General features: G+C 35.2%; 1 protein-coding gene across 1 annotated transcript in view; it reads left to right on the forward strand.

Moving 5' to 3' along the window:
• SLC15A5 (solute carrier family 15 member 5) overlaps positions 1 to 26851 on the forward strand; it is a 132938-nt gene that overhangs the window by 103093 nt on the left and 2994 nt on the right. Inside the window, exon 8 of the mRNA XM_044679073.1 lies at positions 25289 to 25397. Coding sequence (XP_044535008.1) covers positions 25289 to 25397 — 109 coding nt within the window. The remainder of the gene's footprint in view (positions 1 to 25288; positions 25398 to 26851) is intronic.

A 26851-nucleotide genomic window follows, 5' to 3' on the forward strand; every position in this document is an offset into this window, starting at 1 on the left:
TGCCATTTGCTTATGCCCTCTGATTTTGTCAATGTCCCTCTTGAAATTCAGTACACAGAAGTGAAAATGGTATCCCAACCACAGACCGACCAGTGATAGAGTTATAACATTCTACATGACTTCATCCATCACCACACATGCCTCTATCATATCCACAAGGAAAACATGAAAGAGTTTGTCAGATGCCTCCTCACTGAAATAATAATCTGCTATATTTACAGTCTTCTCTTGGTCTAAAATCTGGCAATACTCTCAAAAAAAGCAAAAGATCTTAATTTGGCCGCATTCAGAGCAAGTCCATGGTGACTCCTGGTGGATGCTTTTCATTCATTTCACAGCTGTTTAAGATCCCTTAGGTAGGTCACTTATATTCCTCCTTTATAAAATGGAAAAAGTAATGCCTGCACTTTATTCCCCCAGAAGGATGCTATGAGATAAACTCCTATGATAGATGCAGAATTTATGTTCCTTGAGGTCAGAGATTTTGGTATTTGCTTTGTATCCCCAACACCTTGCATAATGCCTTACTTATAACAAATGCTTACTAAATGCCTAGTAATGTCCCTTGAATGGATGTGAAAATACTTTGAAAAATGCAAAGTGCTATAGCAACGCCAGGGATTTTATTATTAACATCTTACCTGATCAAACACGGTGATGATCAAATTAATTTAAAAACCAGGAAAGTGAAATGCAACTTATCCTAACAGCCCTATTGATTTTTTAATTAAATTGGCCATCAGAAAGCCATCAGTTGTTGAGGGCAGACACAGACAACGTGTGAACCGCATCCCTCGTCCTGGAATTTCATATTTAGATTTTTTTTAAAACCCTTTTATGGCTTCATAATGTCAGCTGAATGTGTGTGTGGTTTTTTTCTTATTGGCAAAGTTGATCAGTTATCACAACCTCACAGGCTCTAGGCTGCATTACTCATTTTTAGCACCACGACAGAAAATGGTGTGAATGCGGTAAATTCAAACGTATTCTTGAAATTTGACTGTGCAGACAGATAACTGTTAGAGTGACATTTTCGGTACAAGTGAGAAAACTGATCCTTCTGGGATCTTCAACTCTCAAAGCTTTAAGAGAGAAGATTCAAGACCAAACCCATCCTCCTACACTAATCATTTCAGGAATAGTTTACCGAAAAGTAGCAATGCAAATACAAGGGAGTGAAGAAGTCAGTCAAACTGCTTATTTCTACTGCATCCCATTAGCAACAGTATCAATTTTCTCACACTTGTGAGTTCCAATTTACCCTTGTGACATAAATAAAGAAATAGAATTCAGAGGAAATGATATCTTAGTTATGGACACCCTGATAATAGAAAAAGTCCAAAGCAAAATACCTAAGAGGAAAAGGGTAATTGGATGTAAGAAGAGGCCAAGATATACACCTCCTTACCCCTCCTTTGCCACCTCCTCAAAGTTCAGAGGAGGAACAAAGAATCTAGGTATTTAATTTCCATCAAAACCATATTAAATAAAAATGAGATCCTTTTAAAACCCTCATTTGAATATCCATCATTTTTAGGGGCTGCTGACAGGCATGTCAGCATGAATCACTGAGTCACTTATAAAATAGGAACTTGCTGCTAGAATAAACTTGAAAAAAACTGTACATAAAGAAAAGTAGTGGGTCAGGATTTACAGACCTGGGTCTGCTTTTAAAGTATATATCCTTTTTTTTTTTTTTTTTACCTTAAATTCAGCATTTTTCCTCAGAGTTCAGTGCCTAGATTCTGGCTAGAATGAGAAGAAAACCGGAGAGTTCATATAATGTTGCTCAGAAATCATTTATTCCAAATTCTTCAGTTTATAGATAACTGAGACCCCGGGAGGGAGAGTAGCAGCTAAATGGCACGGTAGGTAAGAGTTCTGGGTTTAGACTCAGGAAGACTGGAGTTCAAATCCTAATGGAAATTTTCTTGAATATTAATTACGTTTTTAGCAAAAGTCAAAAGCAAACATTTCAATTGTCTGCACCGTTCTATGTGTGTCACATAAGAAAATAAATTGTCAATAAAAACAAAACTAAAAGGGAAGTCTCTAGTTAGCACTTACACTAGGTTTCATTATTTAAATTTGTTTCAAATAGTTTTGCTCAGTCATCATGTCCAATTCTTCATTTGAGGTTTCCTTGGCAAAGATACTGGAGTGATTTGCCATTTACTTCTCTAGCTCATTTTACCGAAAAGGAACTGAGGCAAACAGGGTTAATGTGACTTGTCCATGGTCACACAACTAGTAAGTGTCTGAGACATTGTTTGAATTCATTAAGATGCCTTTCTGATTCCAAGCCCAGTGCTCTATCCACTGTGCGGCCCTCATCCCAATAGCTAGATTGGGGATTTATTCAATCATTTAGTCTTTTAGCTAATTGAGCATGTTCAGGACACTGCACTATGTATCCTAATATAAACAAAATCTATGTTAACAATTAAAGAGTAGGAATCCTTTAGAGATACTTGTTATAAAGTCTGGGAGAGTTTCCAGAACACTGTTCAAGCGAGGAGGCTTTCTTCACTGAGGATTACTGAGGAGTCCAATCAACCTCAGTATCCTACTATCATTAACACCATCTTTTTCAGGATCAGTATTTCAGGATCTAACATTAGTATTGATAAGTGCATTTAATTAATGCTACTATAATTTATACTAGCCAGAGGCATCATTAGGCTATTTATAAACTTTGATTTTCAACTAAAGTTTTTAAGAAAATAGAGCTGAAAAGAGCCCTAGGTATCCTCTGCTTTAAGGGTCCTTAAACTCATATCCATGAACTTGTTTTTAAAATTATTTTGAAAATCGTATTTTAGCATAATTGGTTTCCTTTGTAATATTATGTGCTTTTATTTTAAGCATTTAAAAATATCCTACAAAGGGAACCAAAGGTTTTAACCAAGCGACTATGGTGCTCCATGACCCCTGCCAAGAAAATGATGAACCTCTCATGTAGTGTCTCCACTCTGTTTTAGAGATAATGAAGCCAAAGCCAAAAATGATGAAAAGACTTGCCCAACGTCACACAACTTGGAGTCCAAGTGTGCTGGCTTCCAGTTCAGTGCTTTCCATTATACTATATTAATATTATCATTAGAGAGTGCTGTTGAGCAAGGTCAATGGAAGGGGATCTTTCTGCATATGTCAAATCAAATCATCCCTGACTTCCTTGGCATAGGCAGGGACCTTACCTTACAACTCATTCCTCTTTTGGGTTATGACTTTCCTTTCAAACTCGGTATATCCTCATTGCTAAGGTATGGAAAATGGCTTCCATCTTGCTTAGTCCTTCTACATCTTGGGTTGTATCATCTCACATTTCTTGGAGGTATCTCGTCAGAGACAGCTTCCTTTCCCCTTTTTTAAGAACCTGCATTAAACCACCTAAAAATCTCTTGTTTCTATTAAATGAATAGCTCTGAACTCTAAGTCACTTTGACTTAATAAAAACTTTAATATATTAGATCTCCCTTCCTTTTAAGTTATATTTAATTGAAATAGATCAGAATCAAAGCTCTGTGCCTTTTATGGTAGGTAACATTTTTAAATCTAAACTAAATGTAGTAAAGGAGAAACAAACAAATTTGTAAACCACAAACTACTTTTACTGTTCTTTGGAAAAATAACAAACAGCTTTCCCTAATGGGTGAAAATAAGCAAGCCCTTGGAAGAATACATTTCGGGAGGGGACACAGAGAAAGGGCAACAGAGAGGTGCCACTATTCCTAGTGAATATCTGGATGTTTTAGCAGCGAGAGATACAGAACCCATGATTTGATATTTTTGCTCATTCTAAGTCACAATTAGTCTCAGCCCCACCACCTGCAAACTACACACCTCCTCCTTCTTCTGTCCAAGGCTCTGTTTCATTCTGGCCCACCATCTGGCATCCGATCCTCATGATTCATCTATTTTTTTTGTGATTTTCTTTTTTATTGTGAACTTAAATAAACATCAACATAGTGACAACTTTTAGCAATTGCTCCCAATGTTTTGTTTCTTGTGTCTCCTTGTTTGTAGTGGCTCTCTCCTTCTTCTTACTGCCAGCCCCTTTTTAAGATTAAGTTGTAGGGCAGATCTTGGAAGTCGAGATAACTGCCAAATATTCGATATGGCTGATCCCAGGGCTACCCTCATTAACTTGTTCTGACTCTCATTCTACATCTTAGATCTATCATCTAGCTCTCTTGCCACTACCTCTTTTTTTTTAACCCTTAACTTCCATCTTAGAATAAATATATGTATTGGTTTTAAGACAGAAGAGGGGTAAAGGCTAGACAATGAGAAGTTAAGTGACCTGACCAGGGTCATACAAGTGGGAAGTATCTGAGGCCAAATTTGAACCCCAGGACTTTCCATCTCCAGACCTGGGTCTCTATTCACTGAAACAGCTAGCTGCAACCCTCCTTCCCAATATATTAACTCTTAATCTCTTAAGCATTTATTTAAGAATAAGGCAAACTTCACAGCCAGGAGTTACCCAATATGTCAAAAGCAGCAATAATCAAAACGTCACTATCCCCACATAAACCTGAGTCACATCCTCCCACCAAATGCACACAGTGTCCGTGGAGGAAAGTGAGCTCACAGATTTTTAGTAGTAAAATATATGAGTGAGGACAATTTAGAACTGTGGACTTAGGGTTTTGTTGTCCCTTTAGGAAAAAAATCTAACCTACACCAAACTATTTATTTGCTAGCTGCTCCCCCTCTAGTCTTCATCACTCTTCTGATCACAGCTGCTCTTGTTAAGAAAGTCATGGCAAACTCTTTCAAAACACATTTACCCTTAAAAGGGCGCTGAAAGGATAATACTGTTGTGATGACAAGCAGTTCTCTTAAGCCAGAAAACTACAAAGCTCCTCAGATTGCCTTTGGGAACTGCTGATAAACCTGACTCTCTCTTCCCTCAGTAATATTCTGATTTGTCCTTCTCAGCTCCACAAGCCCATTTTTCCAGCAAAGCAACCAGTGCCTTTCCCCGCCAACTCTGTTTCTCCATCTCAAAAACAAAGAGGCGATACAGAGCAACCAGGCACCTCTGAGAAGTTTCATCTCTCTCAAATTATAAATGATGCTAGAGATCTGCTCAAACTGTAACAGAGTTCACTTCTCTCTCATCAGCACGTTCAGCCTTTTCTTTAACCAATCTATTAAACTCTGCCTCTCTTCAAATTTCTAAGAAAGCAGCCCAACTCTTCTTGCTAACTGTCTCTCCTCCTGGCATCTTCTTACTCAGCTTCGGCTGGCTTCCTAACTGCCCCTAATACCCAAATTAGAGCTTTCTAGTGACATGATTCATTTTACCTTTATGAAGTAAAAAATCATGAAATTTGCTTTTCTTCCAGATAGGAAACCCACAGTCTTTATTTAATCTTCACATAATCTCTTACAATTATTTGATTTGCCCCTTTGTGAGTTTTAAGTTTCCAAACTCTAAAAACAGCCAAATGCAAATAAGCTAAAGCTTCGAAATGCCCTGAAGCCTTGAATTCTTTTCTGCCCTCAAACTGGTCTTCTCTGTAATACAGCAGAAAGACAGTTCTTTATTTGGTCTTCCTAAGAGTCTGTTCTTTCCTTGTTTTATTTGATTGTCATACAAAAAAAGTCTTTTTCCTGTCCCCTTTATAGTAATAGTAATGATAATGATGATGGTGAAGCTAATAATTATAATAGTAGTGGCTACTTCTATAGCAGCTAGAATTTATATAACCCTTTAAGGTTTGCAAAACATGTTACACACGTTCACTCATTTCTGTAACCAAACTATTCATATATGAAAGGAGAAGGATCTTAAATTTCTTATACAGTGATCCCTCACCTATTGCGGGAGTTCCGTTTCAGAGACACCCCCCCCATAGGTGAAAATCCGAAGTACAGTCACTGAGCCAATCAGCACCCAGGATATAGAACGCAGAGCTGTGATTGGTCGTCTTTCATTCCATCAGCCAATAGTGAGCTGTGTACAATCTCACATTGGCAAACTTGCACAAGCAGTAATTGTGTATTGCATTTCCATTGTTATAATATGATATTCATCCTCAAAATCCTACACTATGGTGAAAACTATGCAATACAGAATTTTATTATTTAAATATATATATATATACATATATATATATTTAAAGCCATAATACAGTGAAGCCATGATAAGTGAACCACGATATAGTGAGGGATGACTGTAACGGATTCCATCCTTTTTATTTATATTAAAGTCTTTTTATCTTCCTTTTCAGTAACCACTCTGGGTCTTCCTCTCTTCCTTCTATCCTGTCTCTCTTGATAATTTCATCAACTCCCATTAATTCAATTATCAAATAGATAATTTCCAAATCTGTATAACTACCACAATACTCTTTCCTGAACTCATATTATTTGACTGCTTGACATCTCCAAGTCCCCAAGTATCTCAACCTTACTGTGTCTAGAATAGATCTGATTATCTTCCTCAACTAATCAACCTGTCCTCTGGACCAACTTATTTTTGTTGGAGGCAACACCTCAAGGTAAATTCCATTGGCTCCATATCACCTCCAACATCAAATATGAAATTCTGTTTTTGGCATTCAAAGCTTTTCAAAGCCAGGCCAGTGTCCCTACCTTTCCAATATGTTTACACCTTACTCATTCCTACATATTATGTGATCTAGGGGCTCAGATTTCCTTGTCGTTTTTCTATACAAGACATGCCATCTTCCAACTCCATGCCTTTTTGTTGGCTGTCCTCCATACCTAGAATTTTCCCTTTCCTCATCTTCCTCTTCTGAATTCCTTAGCTTCCAAGTCTCAGTTAAAATCTCATCTTCTACCTGTGAAGATGGGATTAACTTTACCCTGCCCATTTTTAGATTTAATCACCAAAAGTATAAACACCCCACTTACAAAGTGGGTGGCGAATCAGAATCAACTGACTGCCCCCTAGGCAGTACTAACCAAAACTTTAGCTGTGATTGGTACATGCAAAATGGAAGGAATGCACTAGAAGTGATGAAAGGAATGGCCTTTAAAAGTGGCCAGAACCTCCTGGGTCTCTCTCTTTCACCTTGGACAGGACCCTGGAGGAGCTCACCAGAGGGGAGACTACTCCTGAGGATAGTCCCTTTAAAAAGTCCAATTCAATCAAGATCAAAAGGCAAACAACAAACTGGAAAAAAACTTTATGTCAAGTCTCTCTGATAAAGGCATATATAGAAAATTGAGTCATGTTTATAAGAATACAAAGTATTCCCCAAATGGCCAAAGGATATGAATAAGCAATTCTCAGATGAAAAAATTAAACTTATCTTTAATCGGATGAAAAAAATTGTTCCAAATAACTATTAACTAGAGAAATGCAAATTAAACAACTGAAGTACTACCTCATTATAGCCACCAGATTGGCTAATATGACAAAAATGGAAAATAATTAATGTGGGAGGGGAAGTGGAAAAATTGGGACGCTAACACACAGTTGATAGAGCTGTGAACTGATACAACCATTCTGGAGAGCAATCTGGAATCATGCCCAGATGACCATTAAACTGTACATACCCTTTGACCCAACAATACCACTAGTAGGTCTGTATTCCAAAAAGAAGAAAGATAGAAGAAAAGAACATACCTGTACAGCTCTTTTTGTGGTGGCAAAAACCTGGAAATTCAAGGGATATCCATCAGTTGGAGAATGTGTAATCAAGTTGTGGTATATGCTTATGATGGAATACTACTTTGCCATAAAAAGTGACAAACAATATGATCACAAAAAAAAAAAAACTTGACTAATATTAAGTGATGTAAAGTTAAGTGGGAAAAACCAAGAGAATATTGTGCACAGTAACAACAATAATATATGATAATCGATCGTCAATGACTTAATATTATCAAAAATGCAAGGATCTAGAACAACTCCAAGGTACTCATGAAAAAGGATATCTACCGGCGTAGAGGGAAAAGATGGCGTTCAAATGCACATTGAAATATAATATTCTTCACTTTATCTCCTCCATGAATTTTCCCCTTGTGTAAGCAATATTCATCTTGTTTCATGACCTAACATGGAAATATGCATTGTGTTAATATATGTACAACCTATATGATATTACCTGCCTTTTTGGAGAGAGAGAAGGAGCAGAAAGGAGAGAACATGGATTGCAAAATGTCAGAAAATGTATATTAAAAATTATATCTACATAAAATCTAGGGAAAAAATTTTTTAAATAAAAAAAGAAATCAATGATCTTTAATTATCCCTACACAGTCTGTCTTGAAAGTTCTATTACTTTGACTTACTGAGTACTGAAGTTTTGTTTTTTTAATTGTTTGACTTTTGTTTCTGTTCTGCCAAATTTTTTTCACTTTAAAAAAAATTTCAAATCTGTTGTTCTACTATTTTGCTCTACTACTTTAGAGAGATTCCATTTCATGTATTTTGAGTCTACTCTCTTTTTCTCTTTGATTTCATCAGCAGCACTCTTGCTCTCTATCCTAATTGTTTTCCTTCTTAAAATAAATTCTCTTTTGAAGCATTTGGGAGTAACATGTAACTTATCGCGCTTTCTTTATCAATGGGAGTTTTGGAGTTCGCTTTTCTTAGCAATAGAATTGTTGCCCGTTGTATTTTTGTGACCTGATCTAGATTGTTCATTTTTCCCTCTTTATTTATCGTTGATTTATCTTGCTTAGAGGCTGGCCCATATCACCATTTCCCTCTTAGTCTATCTTTCATCTTGTAATTTCTATTCCTAGCAATTTATGTTATTTTATTCTTCTTTCTAGGACACATTTCCACTTATCCAGGCTCATATTGCATAATGGCCTTAGCCTGCTAATTTCAGGGGTATAGTGTTTTGACTTGGTCCTGGCTATGTGAAAATTCTATAGGTGGATGATTGCCACTTGGTTTATTCTTCCCTTTCCCACAAGCATGGGAGGTCCTTCCTGTCTACACTGCTGGATGTCTTTATATCACTTCCCATTTGGTCCCACTTCTTTTGAGGGGGGGATGGGGCGGCATAGTACTTTATATGTTCATGGTTTTCCCATATATCACGTGTTGTGCATGAGACAGGCTGAGTGAATTCTATGAAGGGACAGAATAAAGGCCTCCGTGATCAAAATTTTAAATGTAAGCTCATAATAATTTTCCTGATTGGGTCAAGAATAGGCAGGCTTGGAGTAACTATGGTGAATAGTATTTTGGGATCGGTTATCTTCCGTTTGGAAATCATTAAATTATTTGGAGGTGATTGGTTTTTTCTAAAATGTTAATTACTATGATTTTGACACATTTTAGTTTTCTTTACCTCCTGAAGTGATGGAGTTATTCTGACAAGAATTTACACTGACATCTTGTCTATCAATTGCCTATCAAGATATTGCCTAAATACATTTCCCGTTTTTAAAAGGAAAAGGGTGTGCTCTTGTCTATCCAAAAGGAACATAATAAGGAACAAACAAAAAGAACATAATAAAGTAGGTTTGTCAACATGGCTAATGCAGAAATTTGTTTTTCATGGCTACAAATATTTGTATTGGGTTTTGTTCCTCCCTTTTCAGTTTGTGAAGAAGGGGGAAGAAGAGAATTTGAAAATGAAGATTAAATAAAAGTGAAAAAATGTTAAAGGCTTGTAAGAAAGTAAATTGGAATCTCTTGGTGTTGTTTAAATTACATGGACTTCTGTTAGGTCATTAGCACCATATTGCTACATAGTAGAGTTCATAAACAAAGATTCATCGAGAATATACATTTTATTTTTTGTCTTCTTTTTTTCCCTTAAGTTTTATTGAGGGTTTTTTTTTTCCTTCCACATCACATTTACAGATTACTCCCATGGCTAATGAGGTCTTCTAAGAAAGCTAAAACTAAAAATGCATTGATCTTATCTAAAAGGACATACAGCATTCCATTTCTGAAGTACCTCCTTCCCTAACACTCTATTTTTTTAATTAACATCCATTTTAGAGCACAGATTTTTTTTCCAAATCTCTTGTGTTATCCATAGAAAATACTAAAATTTATACAAGTCTTGTTGAACTGGGTAAGGATAAAATAAGGGAATGTATCTTAACACATTGTATTATCTATTAAACACTCTATATAAGATATATAGTGTGTATGTGCAGGTAACTACTATTATTAACTGTGATTATTACAAACTACAGTTATTAACTGATATGATTTTTAACAACTATAACAAGTAAATTAAAGAATATTTTTCCTAAGACTATAAGGTCTAGGCAAAGAGGAGTTTAGTGATTTTGGAGGATACCCATTGTCTTTTATCAATATATATTACATCTAATAATACACATTATTAATCAGAAATGCTATAAAAATTCTAAATCTAAAAAGTTTTATGAGTATTAATGAACACTGACTGCATGCTGTAACACATCTTCAGTATTCAAAAATTATATTTGGCAAAAATTACTAAGTGCTTACTGTGAGCAAGGTACTGGAGAATATATTGAGAGTATATAAAGTTTAGTTAAGACAAAGTTCAAATCAATTCAATTGATTTGGATTATGCTTAAAATGGAAGTGCAAAATGTCATAGAGAAGCAGAATTCATCTACATAAACTACAGTAAATATATTGAAAAAAGAATTTCAGAAAAATTAAAGATAAAACTGAAAAGAAACTAAGTAAGTTCCTCCATCCACTCAAGAACTGCACTAAAAGATGACTAAAAGTTAAGAAGACAGTGAAAGATTTTATCAGGGAAGTCAGAATAAGTATAGGTAAACATGGAAGCTAGAGGAGAACAGAAAAGAGGTCATGCCAGGAAAATAACCACAAATTCCAATTAATAAGCCGAAAGACAGTGGAGGCAGGGATGGGAGCCGACTCAAGGGATGCAACAAAATTCCTACAAGAAAATCTGGAGTCAAGCCAACACTTATGCTAATGACTTCTAAGAAACTTTTAAAATGTTGGAGGAAGAAAACCAATGGTGTGTTAGTCTTGATAGACTAACTATGAAGAGGTTTATTGCTGTGATGGTACTGAGAACAGAGATGGATAGGAACCAGTATTTAAACAAAGGACTTCTATGAGTATGGTGTTGGCTTTTTGCCAGGGCTTAAAGAATTGCCTGGCCCCAGAAAGTCCCTTCTGGAAACAGTCCCTGTCAGGAAGACAACAATGGAGGACAGCTTGGGATTTGACTTAAGCCAAGCTTAATGGAGTTTTCTCCTCAAATTTCCCCTCACACCCTCAACCCTATTCAGGTATTCTCAAAGAAATCTAATCTGACTGCCTATCTCTCAAAAGCAGTGGTTTATTATCACAGGATCAAGGAAGGGATAGGATAACGGGATCAGGAAATGCTATTCTAACACACTGGTAGTTTGGGGTCTCTTTGGCTTATGCCAAGCCAATGGCTTTGGCTTCAAACGTTCTTCTTTCTTCTTCTATTCTGTCAGCTATCCTAATCTAACAACAGGTTGCAAGTGTCTCTCTTTAGTAGGCACAGGAAGGGTAAAATGTGTTCAGGCTGGCTCAGCAAACTTTCCAGGTTGAAAACCCCTCCAGCTGCTGTAGATGTCCATCAGTCTTTTTGGTGGCTATTTAGAAACAGGAACACTTCTAGCTCTTCAAAGCACAAGGGAAAGTTCAGGGAAACCCCAAGTACCTAACTATTGAATCCTAAGGTGAGGTAAAGTCCTCTGTCCAGCATTCAGTCCCCAGAGGAAGTTCCTCCTCCCATTCTATTTCCCACAAGCCTCTCTTGCTCCTTTCAAACTTTCACTCCTGCCCTTCAAGCTTCCTTACAACATTCCAAAACTCTCCTCTCTGTGCCAAACTTTTCCTACAAAACTAAAAAACTGACATAGCAAAATCAAAAGAATAAGATAATAAAAGAGAATATGAAACCTTAAAAAATAGACATATAAGAAAAAGTAGTAAATTATTATACTAATCTTATATTTGGGATAAGAAATCACTATTTGGTAAAAATTTCTGGCACAATTAGAAAGTGGTTTGGCAGAAACAAGATATAGATCAATACCTTATACCATTCACTAAGAAAAGATTAAAATGAATACATTATGTAGATATAAATTGAGATATAAGCACATTAGAAGAACTAGGAATATATTACCTATCAGATTTAGGGTTAGAAGAAGAAATTATGAGTAAACAAGAGATAGAAAACACTGTAAAATGTAACTTTTTAAAAAATAATAAAATTACTTTAAAGATTTAAGAACTACAATAAACACAATTCTTAATTTTTCAATTTTTCAAAATAATTACTAATTATGAGTACAAAAGACTGATAAGTTATCTTCTTTCCTTCTACTAAGAAAAGTGGTGTAGAGGTATAGAATGAGACATGCTTTTTTAGACAGCCAATAAGTACATTAATTTTGTATAGCTATAATTATTTCTTGCCAAATTAAAAAGTTTCCATACAAACAAAACCAATGCAACCAAAATTAGAAGGGAAGTAGCAAATTGGGAAAAAATTTTATAAAGAAAACCTCTGTCAAAGGTCTAAATTTTCAAACTCAAAAAGAGCTAAGTCAATCATACAAAAAAATCAAGACATTCCCCAATTGATAAATGGTCAAGGGACATGAATAGACAGTTTTCAGAAAAAGAAATCAAAACTATTAATAAGCTCATGAAAAAGTGTTCTAAATCTCTCATAATTAGAGAAATGCAAATCAAAACAATGATGAGGTACCACCTCACACCTAGTTGATTGGCCAATATGACAGTAAAGGAAAATAATAAATGTTGGATAGTTTGTGAAAAAATTGGGACACTAATGCATTGCTGATGGAGTTGTGAATTAATCCAGCCATTCTGGAAGGCAATTTGGAATTATGCACAAAGGGCTTTAAAAGAATTCATAACCTTTGATCCAGCAATGCCAATACTAGGTTTATACCCCAAAGAGATAATAAGGAAAAAATATTTGTACAAAAATATTCATAGCCACACTCTTTGTGGTGGCAAAAAATCAGAAAATGAAGGGTTGTCTCTCGACTGGGGAATGGCTGAACAAATTGTGGTATCTGCTGATGATGGAATACTATTGTGCTGTAAGGAATGATGATCTGGAGGCTTTCAATATGAACTGGGAGAACCTCAATGAATTGATGCAGAATGAAAGGAGCAGAACCAGTAGAATTTTGTACACAGAAAGTAAAACATTGTGGAAAAATCCAATGTAATGGACTTTGCTACTAGTAGCAATGCAACAAGACAGAACACTCCTGAAAGACTTATGGGAAAGAATGCTAATCACATTGAAAAAAAGAACTATGGGAGTAGAAATACAAAAGAAAACCATATGACATCACTTATCACATGTATATATGGGTATGTGATTTGAGATTTAGGCTTTAAAAGATCACTCTGTAACAAAAATGAATAATATGGAAATAAGAATCAAGTGATAACATTTGTACAACCCAGTAGAATTGCTTATCAGCTCTAGGACAGGGGAGAGAAATAAAATGAATCATGTAAACATGGAGAAAATATTTTAAAATAAAAATGAATTTTTAAAAGATAATTATTTGTTGCCATTGAAGGCTTTGTTTTTTAAAGGAGAGAGGATTAGTTGGCATAAGGGAAGATAATGATAGTGATAAAAATGGATAGTCCTAGACACTGGACAAAATAGGTTCAATTATTCTGGAGGGCAATTTGGAACACTACCTCAAAAGTTACTAAGTTATAGAATATCTCTACTAGGCTTTTACATCAAAGAGATCAAAGAAATATGGAAAAAAAGTATCTGTATGAACAAATATATTTATAGCACACTTTTTGTTGCTATAGAAACTAGAGATCTGTAATTTCACTGATATAGGGAACTCCCAGATGAGGAAATTCCCTCTACCAATCTAGGTCAAAGTCTTCTCTATAATTTAAACTGTTTTCTAAAATAGTTCCCAAAATTTGGGGGCTCAGCAGCGTTTAAAAATCTTTAAAATTATTGAGGACCATAAAACAATTTTGTTTGTGAAGATTATATCTTATATGTTATATGTTGTATGTTAAAAATTAGGAATTTAAAAAACCAATAACTTTTAGATATTTATTTTAAAATAAGAAACCTATTTTTTGCACATTAACACCAATAACATATTATAAAAAATGAATAGGGTTTCCAAATAAAAATAGCAAGAAAAGTAGCACAGATTTACACACTTGGTTTTTTAAAAACCCTTACCTTCTGTCTTGAAATCAATACGGTTCCAAGGCAGAAGAGTAGTGAGGACTAGGCAATTGGGGTTAAGTGACTTGTCCAGGGTCACACAGCTAGGAAGTGTCTAAGGCCAGATTTAAACCTAGGACCTCCCATCTCTGGGGCTGGCTCTCATTCCACTGAGCCACCCAGCTGCCTCAATTATTTTTCTGCAAATCTCTTTAATGTCTGGTTTAAAAGATGACAGCCAGATAACTTTCAGCATTCAATCTATTGCACTATAAGTATATGTAGTTGGAAAAGGGAGAAATAAAAATTTGAGGAAGTGAGAACCTCAGCCTTCATTTCCCTTCCACAACTCTCCCTTCTATTACATCCAACTTGGCTAGACAAAGATTTGAACTTTTTAAAATCAGTGTCCTGGCAATGGTTCCAGAATAATAATAGCTGAGGAAAACATCTGTATTAGGACCTGAGTGTAGGCTGGCTATAATGACCAAAAATAAATTCAAAGTTCTGTAAAGAGCCCAACAGAAAAACTCTTCCATACCAAAAGGGAAACATCTTAAGAACTCCAACTGAAAGATGGCTAGGAGTAATGAATTATTCCTTTGCCACATGTTCTCTAAGCTTGAGTCCACTTTACCCTGCCTTCTGTACTACCAATGAGAGAATGTATTGTAGTTTTTTGAAGGGTATTTTATATCAGTTGCTCTTTCTCTGCCATCCCTGTAAACTATCCCTTTCTAGAAGTTAATTAAGCGTGGCCGACTAATTTATACCAACTGCTAATCATTGGAAAAACACACTGGTATAGATTTTCAGGAGCCCTAGGAAGAGCTAAACAATGTCTTAAGCCTTAGGGATATTCCTAGATGCTGAATATAGCAGAAGACATACTCTGGCCAGTTGGAACTGGAAGAATAATGCTAGAAAAGGTACTCTAATTTTTTTTTAAAGAAAGAAAAAAGTGTCAATAAATAATTAAATAAATAAACTGAAGAGAACAGAAGGAAAGGTCAGAAGAGTAACATTAACAAGCTAGTTTGGACTATTATGTTAAATTTGAATTAAACACACACATGTGCAGATGTGGTGGAAAAAGAAACCCAACCAAAACGTATATAACAGAAATTCAAAATTAATATTTACAATCTCACTTTTTGTTTTTCCTTGTTTTTTTTCTTAACCCTTACCTTCCATCTTAGAATCAATATTGTGTATTGGTTCCAAGCCAGAAGAGTAGTAAGGGTTTGGCAATGGGGGTTAAGTGACTTGCTCAGGGTCACACAGCTACGAAGTGTCCGAAGAAAAACTTGAACCCAGGACCTCTCACCTCTAGGCTTGGCTTTCAATGCATTGAGTCACTTAGGTGCTCTCTTTTGTTTTACTTTGTATATTGATGTGTTCACATTTGCTAATTTTTTTAAGTTCATAACATAAAATAATATTTTTTAATTTTAATGATCTAATCATTTGGGTATCTTCCAACTTTAAACTGTTCTTCTAGAGATGAAATGAGACCATGAATACTATTCAGCTGGGATAGGATCAAGTGTCTTCATTTGGAAGGTACCTCAGCAATTATCTAGAACAACGTCCTCATTTTATAGATGAAGAATATGTAGTTTGGCAAGATTGAGTGATCTGAGTTATTACTAAGGGCTCATAGGTAGAAAGTATCAAAGGTTCTAAACTAAGTCCTCTAACTGCAGAACAATTGTTCTTTCTACAATTTGTCAGAAGAAGGAAATGGGGGTGGCGGGGATAGTCTGATCAGAAACACAGTCCTAAGAACTGTAAAATCTAGGTCTGAGTCCTGCTTCTTCTACCACCTCATGGTCAATTGACCTCATTGGGCCTCAGATCACTACTAAGTAGATGGGTAAAGAAAACAGTTTCTCCTATGTGCTGTGTACTAGGAACTGAGGAAACAGAAACAAAAATGAAGCAGTTTCTGCTCTTTTTTTAATTTTATATTTTATATTCTAAAGTTTATATTTATATATGCTTATATATTTATATTCCATTCTAAAGTTTATATTCTAAAGAAACATGTACACATAGAGGTAAGTGCAAAACATTTATGAATTATGAAGTCACTGGCAAAGATGGACCTCATCACTTCTTCAGATATTTATTTTAAGAGTTCATCCATTGCCTGAAACATTTTTAGTTTTAGGGATTCAGAGATCCTCACTTCAGAGCTAGCATTTTTGACAAATATTTCTATGGAGTTTATAATCCAATAAGATACTACTATGCTTATATATTAATATATTGTATATACATATACATATATATAATTATGTTTGATATTCTTTCTTGAACTTCTATAAAACAAAGAGTGAATTGGATTTGGAGTCAAAAGACCTGCGTTCAAATCCTAGTTCTTCTAATTACTGTCTTGTAACCTTGGATAAATCACTATATTTCCTTTTTAAAATTATGAGAGTGAGCTAGATACTCCCTAAGGTCAATCACCTTTAAAATCCTATGATCCAGTCTGAGTCTTAAAAAGTCATCGCTTATGTCTTCTTATGGATTGGTGCCTCTTATTTTTCAATCAGTCTGGAAATGTTAGCTGTGAAACTGTTTGAGTGTGAATTATAACAGGAAAAGCTTATAGAAAAAAAAAGCTTATTATAGGCTACTAAAATAAAGTTATAGCACCTTAGAACTGTCAACTGACAATGTTAAATGGTATATTTTATAGCTCACTGTTATAATACTAAATAGTAGGCAAATAACCCATTAGGTTGGGCTGAGACAGATCTGACTTAGCAAATCCATGCTAGGCATTGGTGGAGATAATAACAAAGTTTATTTTTCTGGTCGTACAAAATAGCAGCAGACGGAGCATGTTACAAGTTGCTCTTTCCAGAGAGTTTGTACAGAGTATGTACAGATATTCTCTGCATACTTCCAATCTAACCACATGGAAACTTTGGGGAGCCAAGTTTCCAGCTACGTGTGACTCATTAAGTGACCTTGATAGCTATTTGAGAAAATATGTTTTATTGCTGACTCCTTTCCTTAATTTTGTATCCTTGAAGTTCTGGGTATCTTAACAATTGTCAATGGTATGCTTATATAACTTGAAGGTAAGACTGTTGTCAGCAAGGAGGACTAACATACTGGATGATAGAATTGGAAATCAGAAGCCTCTTGACAGCCTGAAAAACTATACAGAATATTGCAGAATGGAATTTTAAAGGGAAAAATACAAAACTTTATTCTTGGTTGGTTTATAACTTGGTACTATGCCATGAGGGAAAATATTGTAACTGTCTGTGAAGCAAGAAAAACTGATAATTCAGGAATTACTGAACCAGAACTAAGTGTGTATAAAAAGGGGTGACCCTGGGGGCAGCTGGGTAGCTCAGTGGAGTGAGAGTCAGGCCTAGAGACAGGAGGTCTTGGGTTCAAACCTGGCCTCAGCCACTTCCCAGCTGTGTGACCCTGGGCAGGTCACTTGACCCCCATTGCCCACCCTTACCACTCTTCCACCTATGAGACAACACACCGAAGTACAAGGGTTTAAAAAAAATTAGAAAAAAAAAAGGGGGTGACCCAACCCTCATTTGGGAATCCTTGAATTAATGAAAACTCAGGTGAAGCTCCAATCTCTATCCCAAACACAAATTTCACTGAAGAGCCCCATCATTTCCAACCAGGCAATGAGTGTCTCCTTATTGGTGCCTTGTTAATGGATATCACTTTTTGAAAAGGATAAAATTATCATTAAGACATGCTCAGAAATTATTAGCTATTCTTCTTTTAAGAAAGGGAATTCCAGAAGATGTCAGAATAATTAGAGTGCCCTGTCATATCATCAGAATAACATCTCCTACTTAATGGAAAGTGCTTTGAGGTTTGCCATGCACTTTACATTTCTGATCCTCAAAACAACCTTGTCAAGAAGACATTATTTTGAGTCTCATTTTACAGATGAGAAAACTAACATCCAAAGGCTTAATTCCAGTCACATGGCCAGCAAGTATTTGAAACCTGATTGGAACCCAATCATCCAGACTTCTAATCTAGCATTTGAGGCTTGGGTTTTGTTTCTGGAACTGCTAATCCATGTTCTTTCTATTCAAGCTGTTTTAATATACTCTTGCCAAAAATGGCTTCAGTTTCTTTACAGTTAATGACTATCCAAATGACCACCTGCCTCATCCACTTTGGTTCTTATATTTCCACACATATTTACTACATAGCCTCCTACTAGACAGTGCTACTCCTTCTACTCTATTAATATTACCTTTTCCTTTTAAATAATACATAAATCCAGAGTCATATCCCAATCTTGGGTGGCATCCCACCAAGTTTGATAATAATGTAGACAAATTTGCCTCTTCGTGTTAAGTCCTCTAATTTACCTTTAGGTTCTATGCCCTTCAAACTTTGTCCATTTTTGAGTAGTTATTAAAGCTCATGAGTTTTATAACTGGCTCTTTTCTTCTATTTTGTATATTCTGAAGTTCTAAGTATCTTTAACAGTCATGAATGGTATGCTTTTCAAACTTAAAGGTAACCCCAATTTTGGGAGGGATGGCTAAGACAATGGATGATAGCACTAGAAATAAGGAAGTTCTTGACATTAAAAGATTAGACTGAGTCTAATACAGTGAAATTTTAAAGGGATAAATGTAAAACTTTAACATTAGTTTAAATATCAGTTTCACAAGAACAAAATGAGGGGACATACTAGCGATCTGAAAACGATCTGGGGAGGTTTGGGGCACTGTGAAGTTGATATGCATCAAAAGTGTGATATGGAATTGACTTCTGGGGGAAAAGTCAAGATAGCAGAGTAGAAGCAGGGAAAGCTCAAACCACTCTGAGAATCCTCTCCAGCCAATCTTAAAATAACACTTCAAAACAATTCCTGGAGCAAAAGAACCAAAAAGTGAATGGAGCGAAGCAACTTTTCTATAGAAAGCAACTTGAAAGGTAGGCAGAGAGAGTCTAGATCACAGCAAGGCCCCACCAAGAAGTACTAGCACAAGACAACAATGAACCCCACACTACACATATTTACTCCTCCAGGTTCTGAATTGGGCCCAAGCCAATGTCAAAACCTTCAGCAGCACAATCCTGTGCACATCCCTTAATGTTCCAAGCATTAGTCTAACCCTATAGTGAGGCCCCAAGCTCCAGCACAAGGCTGTTGGCAAGGTACCTAGCTGGTAAGAGCCCTAGGTGAGACTCAGAGCCCTTGACCAAGCTTGCAGTAAGATTCTGAAACCAAGCACAAGGTAGTCTTGTGCAAGATCTAGAACCACTATACATGCTGGAGGTAAAGTTACAAGCCCCAGGGCAAGGCAGTCATAGTGTGCCTGACCTGATCCATCCCAGAGTGAGACCCAAAGCCCTGCCCAAGCCTAAGGATAGACTCTAACATAATGGTCTGAGCCCTGCAAGACACCAGTAGTACCAGGGGGTGACTGAATCATCACTGGGAGATAGCTTTCAGAGCTCCCAGCCTAGAGGCCATTATACCACCATGGAAGAACTGAAACCTGAAGAAACTCAGAAATAGACCTAATGGTAGCAGCAAAGAAAAACTAAGGTTTAAGAGAATGAGTGCTCACTCTCTCTACCCTGAGAACAGAGTCCACCTCTAAGATAAAAGTAAAGGATAAGAAAAAGGCTAGGAAAATGAACAGATATAAAAAATAAATAAACAACAAAACAAAAACACCTTACCATAGAAAAATTTTGTGGAAACAAAGAGGAAGGCATAGACTTGTGAAAGGGACAGTGGAAAAAAAAAGCAGCTATGTGCAAAACTTCAAAGAAAAATACTCAGGCTCTGGAAGAACTCAAAGAGGATTTCAAAAATCAACTAAGAGAGGCAGAGGAAAATGGAGAAGAGAAAAAAAAAAACAATGAGAAGCAGATTTGACCAAAAGGGGGGAAAAGGTGCAAAACACTATAAAGAAAAGATTTCTTGAAATGTAGAATTTACCAAAAGGAAAAGGAAGTTCAAACAGTCACATAAAAATATAATGCCTTAAAATTAGAAATGGGCAACTAGAAGCTAATGACTTTGTGAAACACCAAGAAATAATAAAACAAAATTTTAAATTGAGAAAACAGAGGAAAATATGAAATATCTCATTAAAAAAACAACTGACCTGGAAAATAAATCCAGAGACAATTTAACAATTATTAGACTACCTGATAGCCATGATTTAAAAAAAAAATCCTAGACATCATATTATAAGAAATTATGAAAGAAAAATGCCCTGATATTCTTGAAAAAAAGGATAAAATGGAAATTGAAAGAATCCACATATCACTTCCAGAAATAAATCCTCAAATGACCACAGAAATCACATGGTTATCTCAATAGATTCAGAAAAAAATCTTCAACAAAATACAACACCCATTCCTCTTAAAGACAGTAGAAAGCATAGGAATAAGTGGGCCATTCCTTAAAATGATAAATAGTATCTACCTAAAACCCTCAAAAAATATCATCTGTACTGGGGATAAGTTAGAAGCCTTCCCAATAAGATAACATATAAAGCAATGGCATCCATTATCAACACCATTATTTTATATTGTACTAGAAATGCTAGCTTTAGCAATAAAAAAAGAAAAAAGAAATTGAAGGAATTAAAGTAGGCAATGAGGAAACTAATCTATCACTCTTTGCATATGATATGATGCCATATTTAATCAACTAAAAAACTAGTTGAAATAATTAATAACTTTAGCAAAGTTGCAGTATACTAAATAGATCCATATAAATCATCGGCATTTCTATGATTACCAAGAAATTTCAACAGCAAAAGAGAGAATGAGAAATTCCATTTAAAATAATTCTAGATAATATAAAATACCTGGGAATCTACTTGCCAAGACAAACACAATAATTATGTAAACACATTTACAAAACACTTTTCACACAAATAAAGTCATCTAAAGAATTGGAATAATGTTAATTGCTCATGGGTAAGCTAAACTAATAAAACAAAAATGACAATTCTACTGAAATTGATTTACTTATCCAGTACCACAACAATCAAGCTACCGAATAATTATTTTATAGAACTAGACAAAAGTAATGGCTGAATAACTTGTGATATATGTTGATGATTGAATACTATTGTGTTATAAGAAATAATAAGCAAGATAATTTCAGAAAAAACTGTAAAGATCTACATGAACTAATTCAGAGTGAAATAAACAGAACCAGGACAACAATGTACACAGTACTAGAAATATCATACAATGATCAACTGTGAAAGACTTAGTAACTCTCAGTGATACAGTGATCTAGGAGAATTCTGAAGGATTTATGACAAAGAATGCTATCCAACTGTTGGAGTCAGATGCAGACCAAAGCATACTATTCTTCACATAGTTTATTTATGGTTTTATTTTAGGGTTGGGTTTTATATTTATTATATATCATATAATATATAATATATTGTATTGGGGTTTTATATTCTCTTATATTGATGACCAATATGGAAATATGTTTTCTATGATATTACATGTATAACCCAGACTAAATTCCTTACCATCTCTAAGAGGGGGAAAGGAAGGGATAAAGGTAGATAATTTGAAGTTTAAAATTTCAGAAAATGTATGTTGAAAATTGTTATTACATGTAATTGGGAAAATAAAATATTTTTGAATAAAAGAGTATGATGTGGAACCTAAGAAAGCTTATGTAATAGGACTGAATTAGAAGAAGCATATTGTTCAAGGCTAGGAAAGCAAGTAGTTATCTAACTAGTCTGAGTCCTGGTCAAATACTTTCTGTTTTATAGTTTTAAGTTGTGGGAGCCATACCTTAGGAAAAACTTTGAAAAGCAGCAGAATGACTAGAGATGAACAATCATGAAGAGGTAGATTGGCTTTGTGTTCATTCCATGTGAAGATCAGTTGAAAGAACTGGGTATTTTTAGATTGGGGAAGAGTATAACTAGAGGAGAGTTATGAATGATAGAAGAGGGAGCTGAATAAAAATATTTGTTGAGTTGAATTGAAATTTGTTAGTTTCCATTGACACATGGACTGATTTCTATTCTTATATAACTTTGCCCATCTACTTTGAGAATTCTTGCTAGCTGCTCTTGGCAAAAGGGGTTATATATCCTCCCTAACCTTACCTGGATATCCCACATTACTTCTTTAATTCCCAGGACACCATGAGAAAAATTAGTCTGAATTGTGTCTCATGCAACTCTTCAAAAGTTGTAAACTTTGGTTTCATTTACATATCAGAATGTTCTACCCATTGAGAAGAGTAATTGACTGTACATTTTCACTCTAAAGTATAGGAAACACTGTTCCTTTGGGAATAATAATTGAGAGCAGAGGTTATTAACTTTTTTGTGTCATAGACTCCTTTATCAGTATGGTAAAGTTTACATACTCCTTTTGACAATAAAATTTTAAATTTGTAAAAGAAAATGTGTAGGATTATAAGGAAAATAAATTATATTAGAACAGCAAATGTGTGTATGCACATATGTACATCACATATATGTATATATAATTGTAGCTAGGTGGCAAAGTGGTAAAGTGCTCAGCCTGGAGTCAGGATGACTCATTTTCATGAGTTCAAATCTGGCCTCAGATACTTATAGATATGTGAGTCTGGGCAAGTCATGTAACCCTGTTTGCCTCAATTTTCTCATCTATGGCCAACCTAGCTCTAGTTAGTTAGATTGGTCCAGAGAAAAATACAAGTGATCAATAAATTGTTAGATACATAAATGGTAAATGATAGAGAAATAGATGGATAGCTTGATAGACAGACAGATAGATAGAATATTTATTATTTATTTTTACCACATTCCAAGCACTGTGCTAAGTGCTGGAGACATAAATACAATAATGAAAGATGGTCCCTGGCATTAAAGGGCTTACATTCTAATAGAGAAAAAAATCAGTTAATGAGCATTAAGTGTGTGCTATGTAGGAGGCATTATGCTAAAGGATGGCAATAAAAAGAAATCCAAAAATTTGTTCCCTACCCATGAGTTCACATTCTAATGTTATTTCAGCATATAAATAACTAAACATGCACGTGAATATACAGTCTAAATTGAAGGCAATTTCAGAGGGAAGGAATTAGCAGGATGGTGAACTGGGAAAGGCATTTAAAAAAACAAACAAGAGATTGTATGCTTTATCTTAGCTGAAATGGGATCACTTGCCCATTTTGAATTGTCTTCCTCAGAAATGAAAAATGCTATCTCTTCATGTGAGACAAGGGTGTAAGATGAGATAGTGGGGAAATATACTTCAGTGGAATGAGATGAGGAGAAGAGGAGAAGAAAAAGCTCATAGTGAATGGTCAATTTTTTTTCTGTATAATATGAGGAGGATGAGAGGATTAGGAAAGGATGCCATGGAAAGAATGAAGAGGAATCAAAATTGGAATAGCCATTTTGATGACTGGAATAGTGAAATGAATAAGGAAATAGGAAAGGATTTCCTTACTTCAGTGCGAACCCAGTTGAGATTACATAACATAAATTTGTAATGGACCTAATTAGCATGATTTTGTGATTTTCCCTAGTTTTATTCAGCAACACACTAATAGGAGTGAAGATAATTAATTGTGAGAGGAATACAAGGTCAGAGCTTGGCAAGGCATGATCAGTGATGAAATAAGGGGGCAATAGGCTCAAATGTAAAGGACAGTATTGTCCTATTGTTTCACCAAGAGGTCAAATGGGGAGAGATTAGTGTAGCCAGAAGAACATTGATGACCTGGGAAACAACTGAGGAGAAATTAGAGGTCATAATGAAGAAAAAGTTTAGAAGTCAAATGTAGAAGGGAACATAGAATAATTAAAGAACATGATCACATAAAGAAATTGCAGAGTAAATGAAAATGGAAGTGGAACACTAAGATCAATGCTATGACTATCTTCTCTAAGTGTGACCGAGGTGGGGCAAAAGAACAGGTCATAGGAAATAAGTAATATGAAGATGAAAGAAGTTAGGATGTTTGAGGGAGTAACAATTTTTATGTTTAAGACTAGAAGTCATTGTTTTGACCAATAATTCCTATTCTATGATATGGAATTAACATCAATTTCTTTTAAGCTACAAAAATAAAATGGTAGTATCTTGGCATTATCCCCAATTCCTAACTCTTGCTCTTTCTAAGTTGTCAATTAGTAGAAAAATCTTTCAACTTCTACCTTCATAGCATCTCTTGAATCTTACCTTGTCTCTCTACTTATATAGTTCTCATCTTAGTTCAGGCTCATCACTTCTCATGTAGACTCTTGGAAAGTCAGTACATCCTCCAATGCGGCTGCCAAAGTAATTTTCTTTAAGTGCAGATCTGGCCTTGTCATTCCTCTCTATTCAATAAGTATCAGTAGTTTCATGTGGCCACTAGAATAAAATTTAAACACCTCCATTTAGCTATTAAAGATTTTCACAACCTGGTCCTATCCTTTCTTTCCAGCTTCATAGTACATTACTCTCTCTCCAAGACTATGAGTTCCAACTTCTTTCTCTGACTTTTCCTCCATACATGAAATGCTAATTTTTTTCCACTCTGATAACTGTCTTCCATGGTTTCCTTTAGGGTTCAACTAAAATCTCATCTTTTACTAGAAAGCTTCATCAACTGCTCTTAATTCTAATGTTTTCCTTCGCTTAATTATTTCCTATTTTATATATATATATATATATATATATATATATATTGGTTTGGTATCTTTCCCATTAGATGGCAAATTTTTTTCTTTCTTTGTGTCTCCAGGGCTTAAAAGAGTGCCTATTAGGTGCTTAATAAATAATTGCTCTTAATTATTATCTCATTTTTCTTTTGAGGAAAAGGAGGCAAAGTGTCCATGTTCACACAGATAACAAGGAAATCTGAATGAGTACCAAAATTTCTTGACTCAGATCATATTCCATGAGATTAAATTATTCTGACCTTCAAAGATGACATAAAATGTTCTGAATATCATGTCTGGACTATGTGATAGCCTATTATAGAATAAAATTAATTAGCAACAATAGAGCTTTGGCAAAGCTTTATTGACATTACTGAACCAAACCAACTTCTATGGATTATGTAATGATTAGTCATAGTAACTTCTTTGGAGATGAATAACAATTACATTTGTTTCGCACAGGAAATTGGTTTCCAAATGCATTAAACAAAGGCAATTTAGAAAACTCCTTCTTCTTTTTGGCATCCCTAATGTTGTTGAACATCCTAGGATTCTGGCGCATTTCACACAGGTAAGTACCTAATTAAATAGTAGACAGGGATGGTGGGAAAATTTTTATTCAATGAAATATTGGTCCTAGAACAAATCACTAAGCCAACAAGAATTCTGCATATCATGAATAGATAAATTAATACATTAGCACAATATGATACAGATTATTCAGAGGAATGAATTGAAATTTAGACTTTGGGTTTTGAATTGATCTTTTCAGTAAAATACTGATTTGCTCAATTATAAAGACCTAAGAAGCAATTTTTCTACATTAAAGATTAACATTTTAAAACATAAAAATCACCCTGTGGTTTATAAGAATTATACTAGTTGCCAGCAATTGATATTAAAAGTAAATATCATTAAATAAATAGCCAGGAATCCAATATTAGTTAGGCACTTACATTTAAGTGTTTAAAGCAGCAGCATTTACTTCAAGGTCAGCAGAAGCCTAAGCAAACTTCTTTAACAAGAACTTGGGATTGTTTCCCAGTCCCTCTTTCCCCATTTTTCCTTGCATCCATTCTCACTCCATCAATTCAACTCATTAATCCAGTGATATCCCACTACTCATACACATCTAATTTATCTATACTTCCCCAAATTGATCTCAGTGTTAGCACCCACCTAATAGCTACTAAACACATCTCAAATTCAATCTGTATCATTCATTCAATTATTTTCCTCATGTCATCCACGCCAAATAAACACTATTTTTTTCTTCCAATGCTGAATGTATTTTTCTCTGCTTCTCAAGATTTTTCCCTGCAACACAAATAGAATTTGAATTTGTAGATCAATAGTTTTTAAAAAAAACAGAGATTTTTGTGATTAGAAGTGATTTCAGTGGCCATCAGACCCAGGCATATGATTATACAGTCTTTCAAATGAGTAAGAAGCCACTGCCTTTTTTTTTTTTAAACCCTTGTACTTCGGTGTATTGTCTCATAGGTGGAAGAGTGGTAAGGGTGGGCAATGGGGGTCAAGTGACCTGCCCAGGGTCACACAGCTGGGAAGTGGCTGAGGCCAGGTTTGAACCTAGGACCTCCTGTCTCTGGGCCTGATTCTCACTCCTCTGAGCTACCCAGCTGCCCCCAAGCCACTGTCTTTTTAAGCAGCTCATTCTACGTTTAGATAGCTCTAATTGTTAGGAATCTTGGTTTTTATGATTAAATCTGTTTGCAACTTCTACCTTTTGTTTCTAGTTCTATCATGTAGGGCATAGAGAAAAATTCTCTTTGGAGTTGTCAACTCTTCAAATCCTTGAAGATAACTATCATGTCACATTTCTCTTCACCACACTGAATATCTCTAATTCTTCTAATCAAAACTAAAGTAGCATGTACTCAGATTGTTTCATCATCTTAGTTGCTTTTCTCTGGATTTCTCTACTTTATCAATGTAACCCCTAAAACATGCTCAGAACTGCACACAATACTCCAAAGGCGACCTAATCCAGGCAGAGCATAGCAC

The sequence above is a fragment of the Gracilinanus agilis genome, chromosome 5 (assembly GCF_016433145.1).
Source record: "Gracilinanus agilis isolate LMUSP501 chromosome 5, AgileGrace, whole genome shotgun sequence".
Lineage (NCBI taxonomy): Eukaryota > Metazoa > Chordata > Mammalia > Didelphimorphia > Didelphidae > Gracilinanus > Gracilinanus agilis.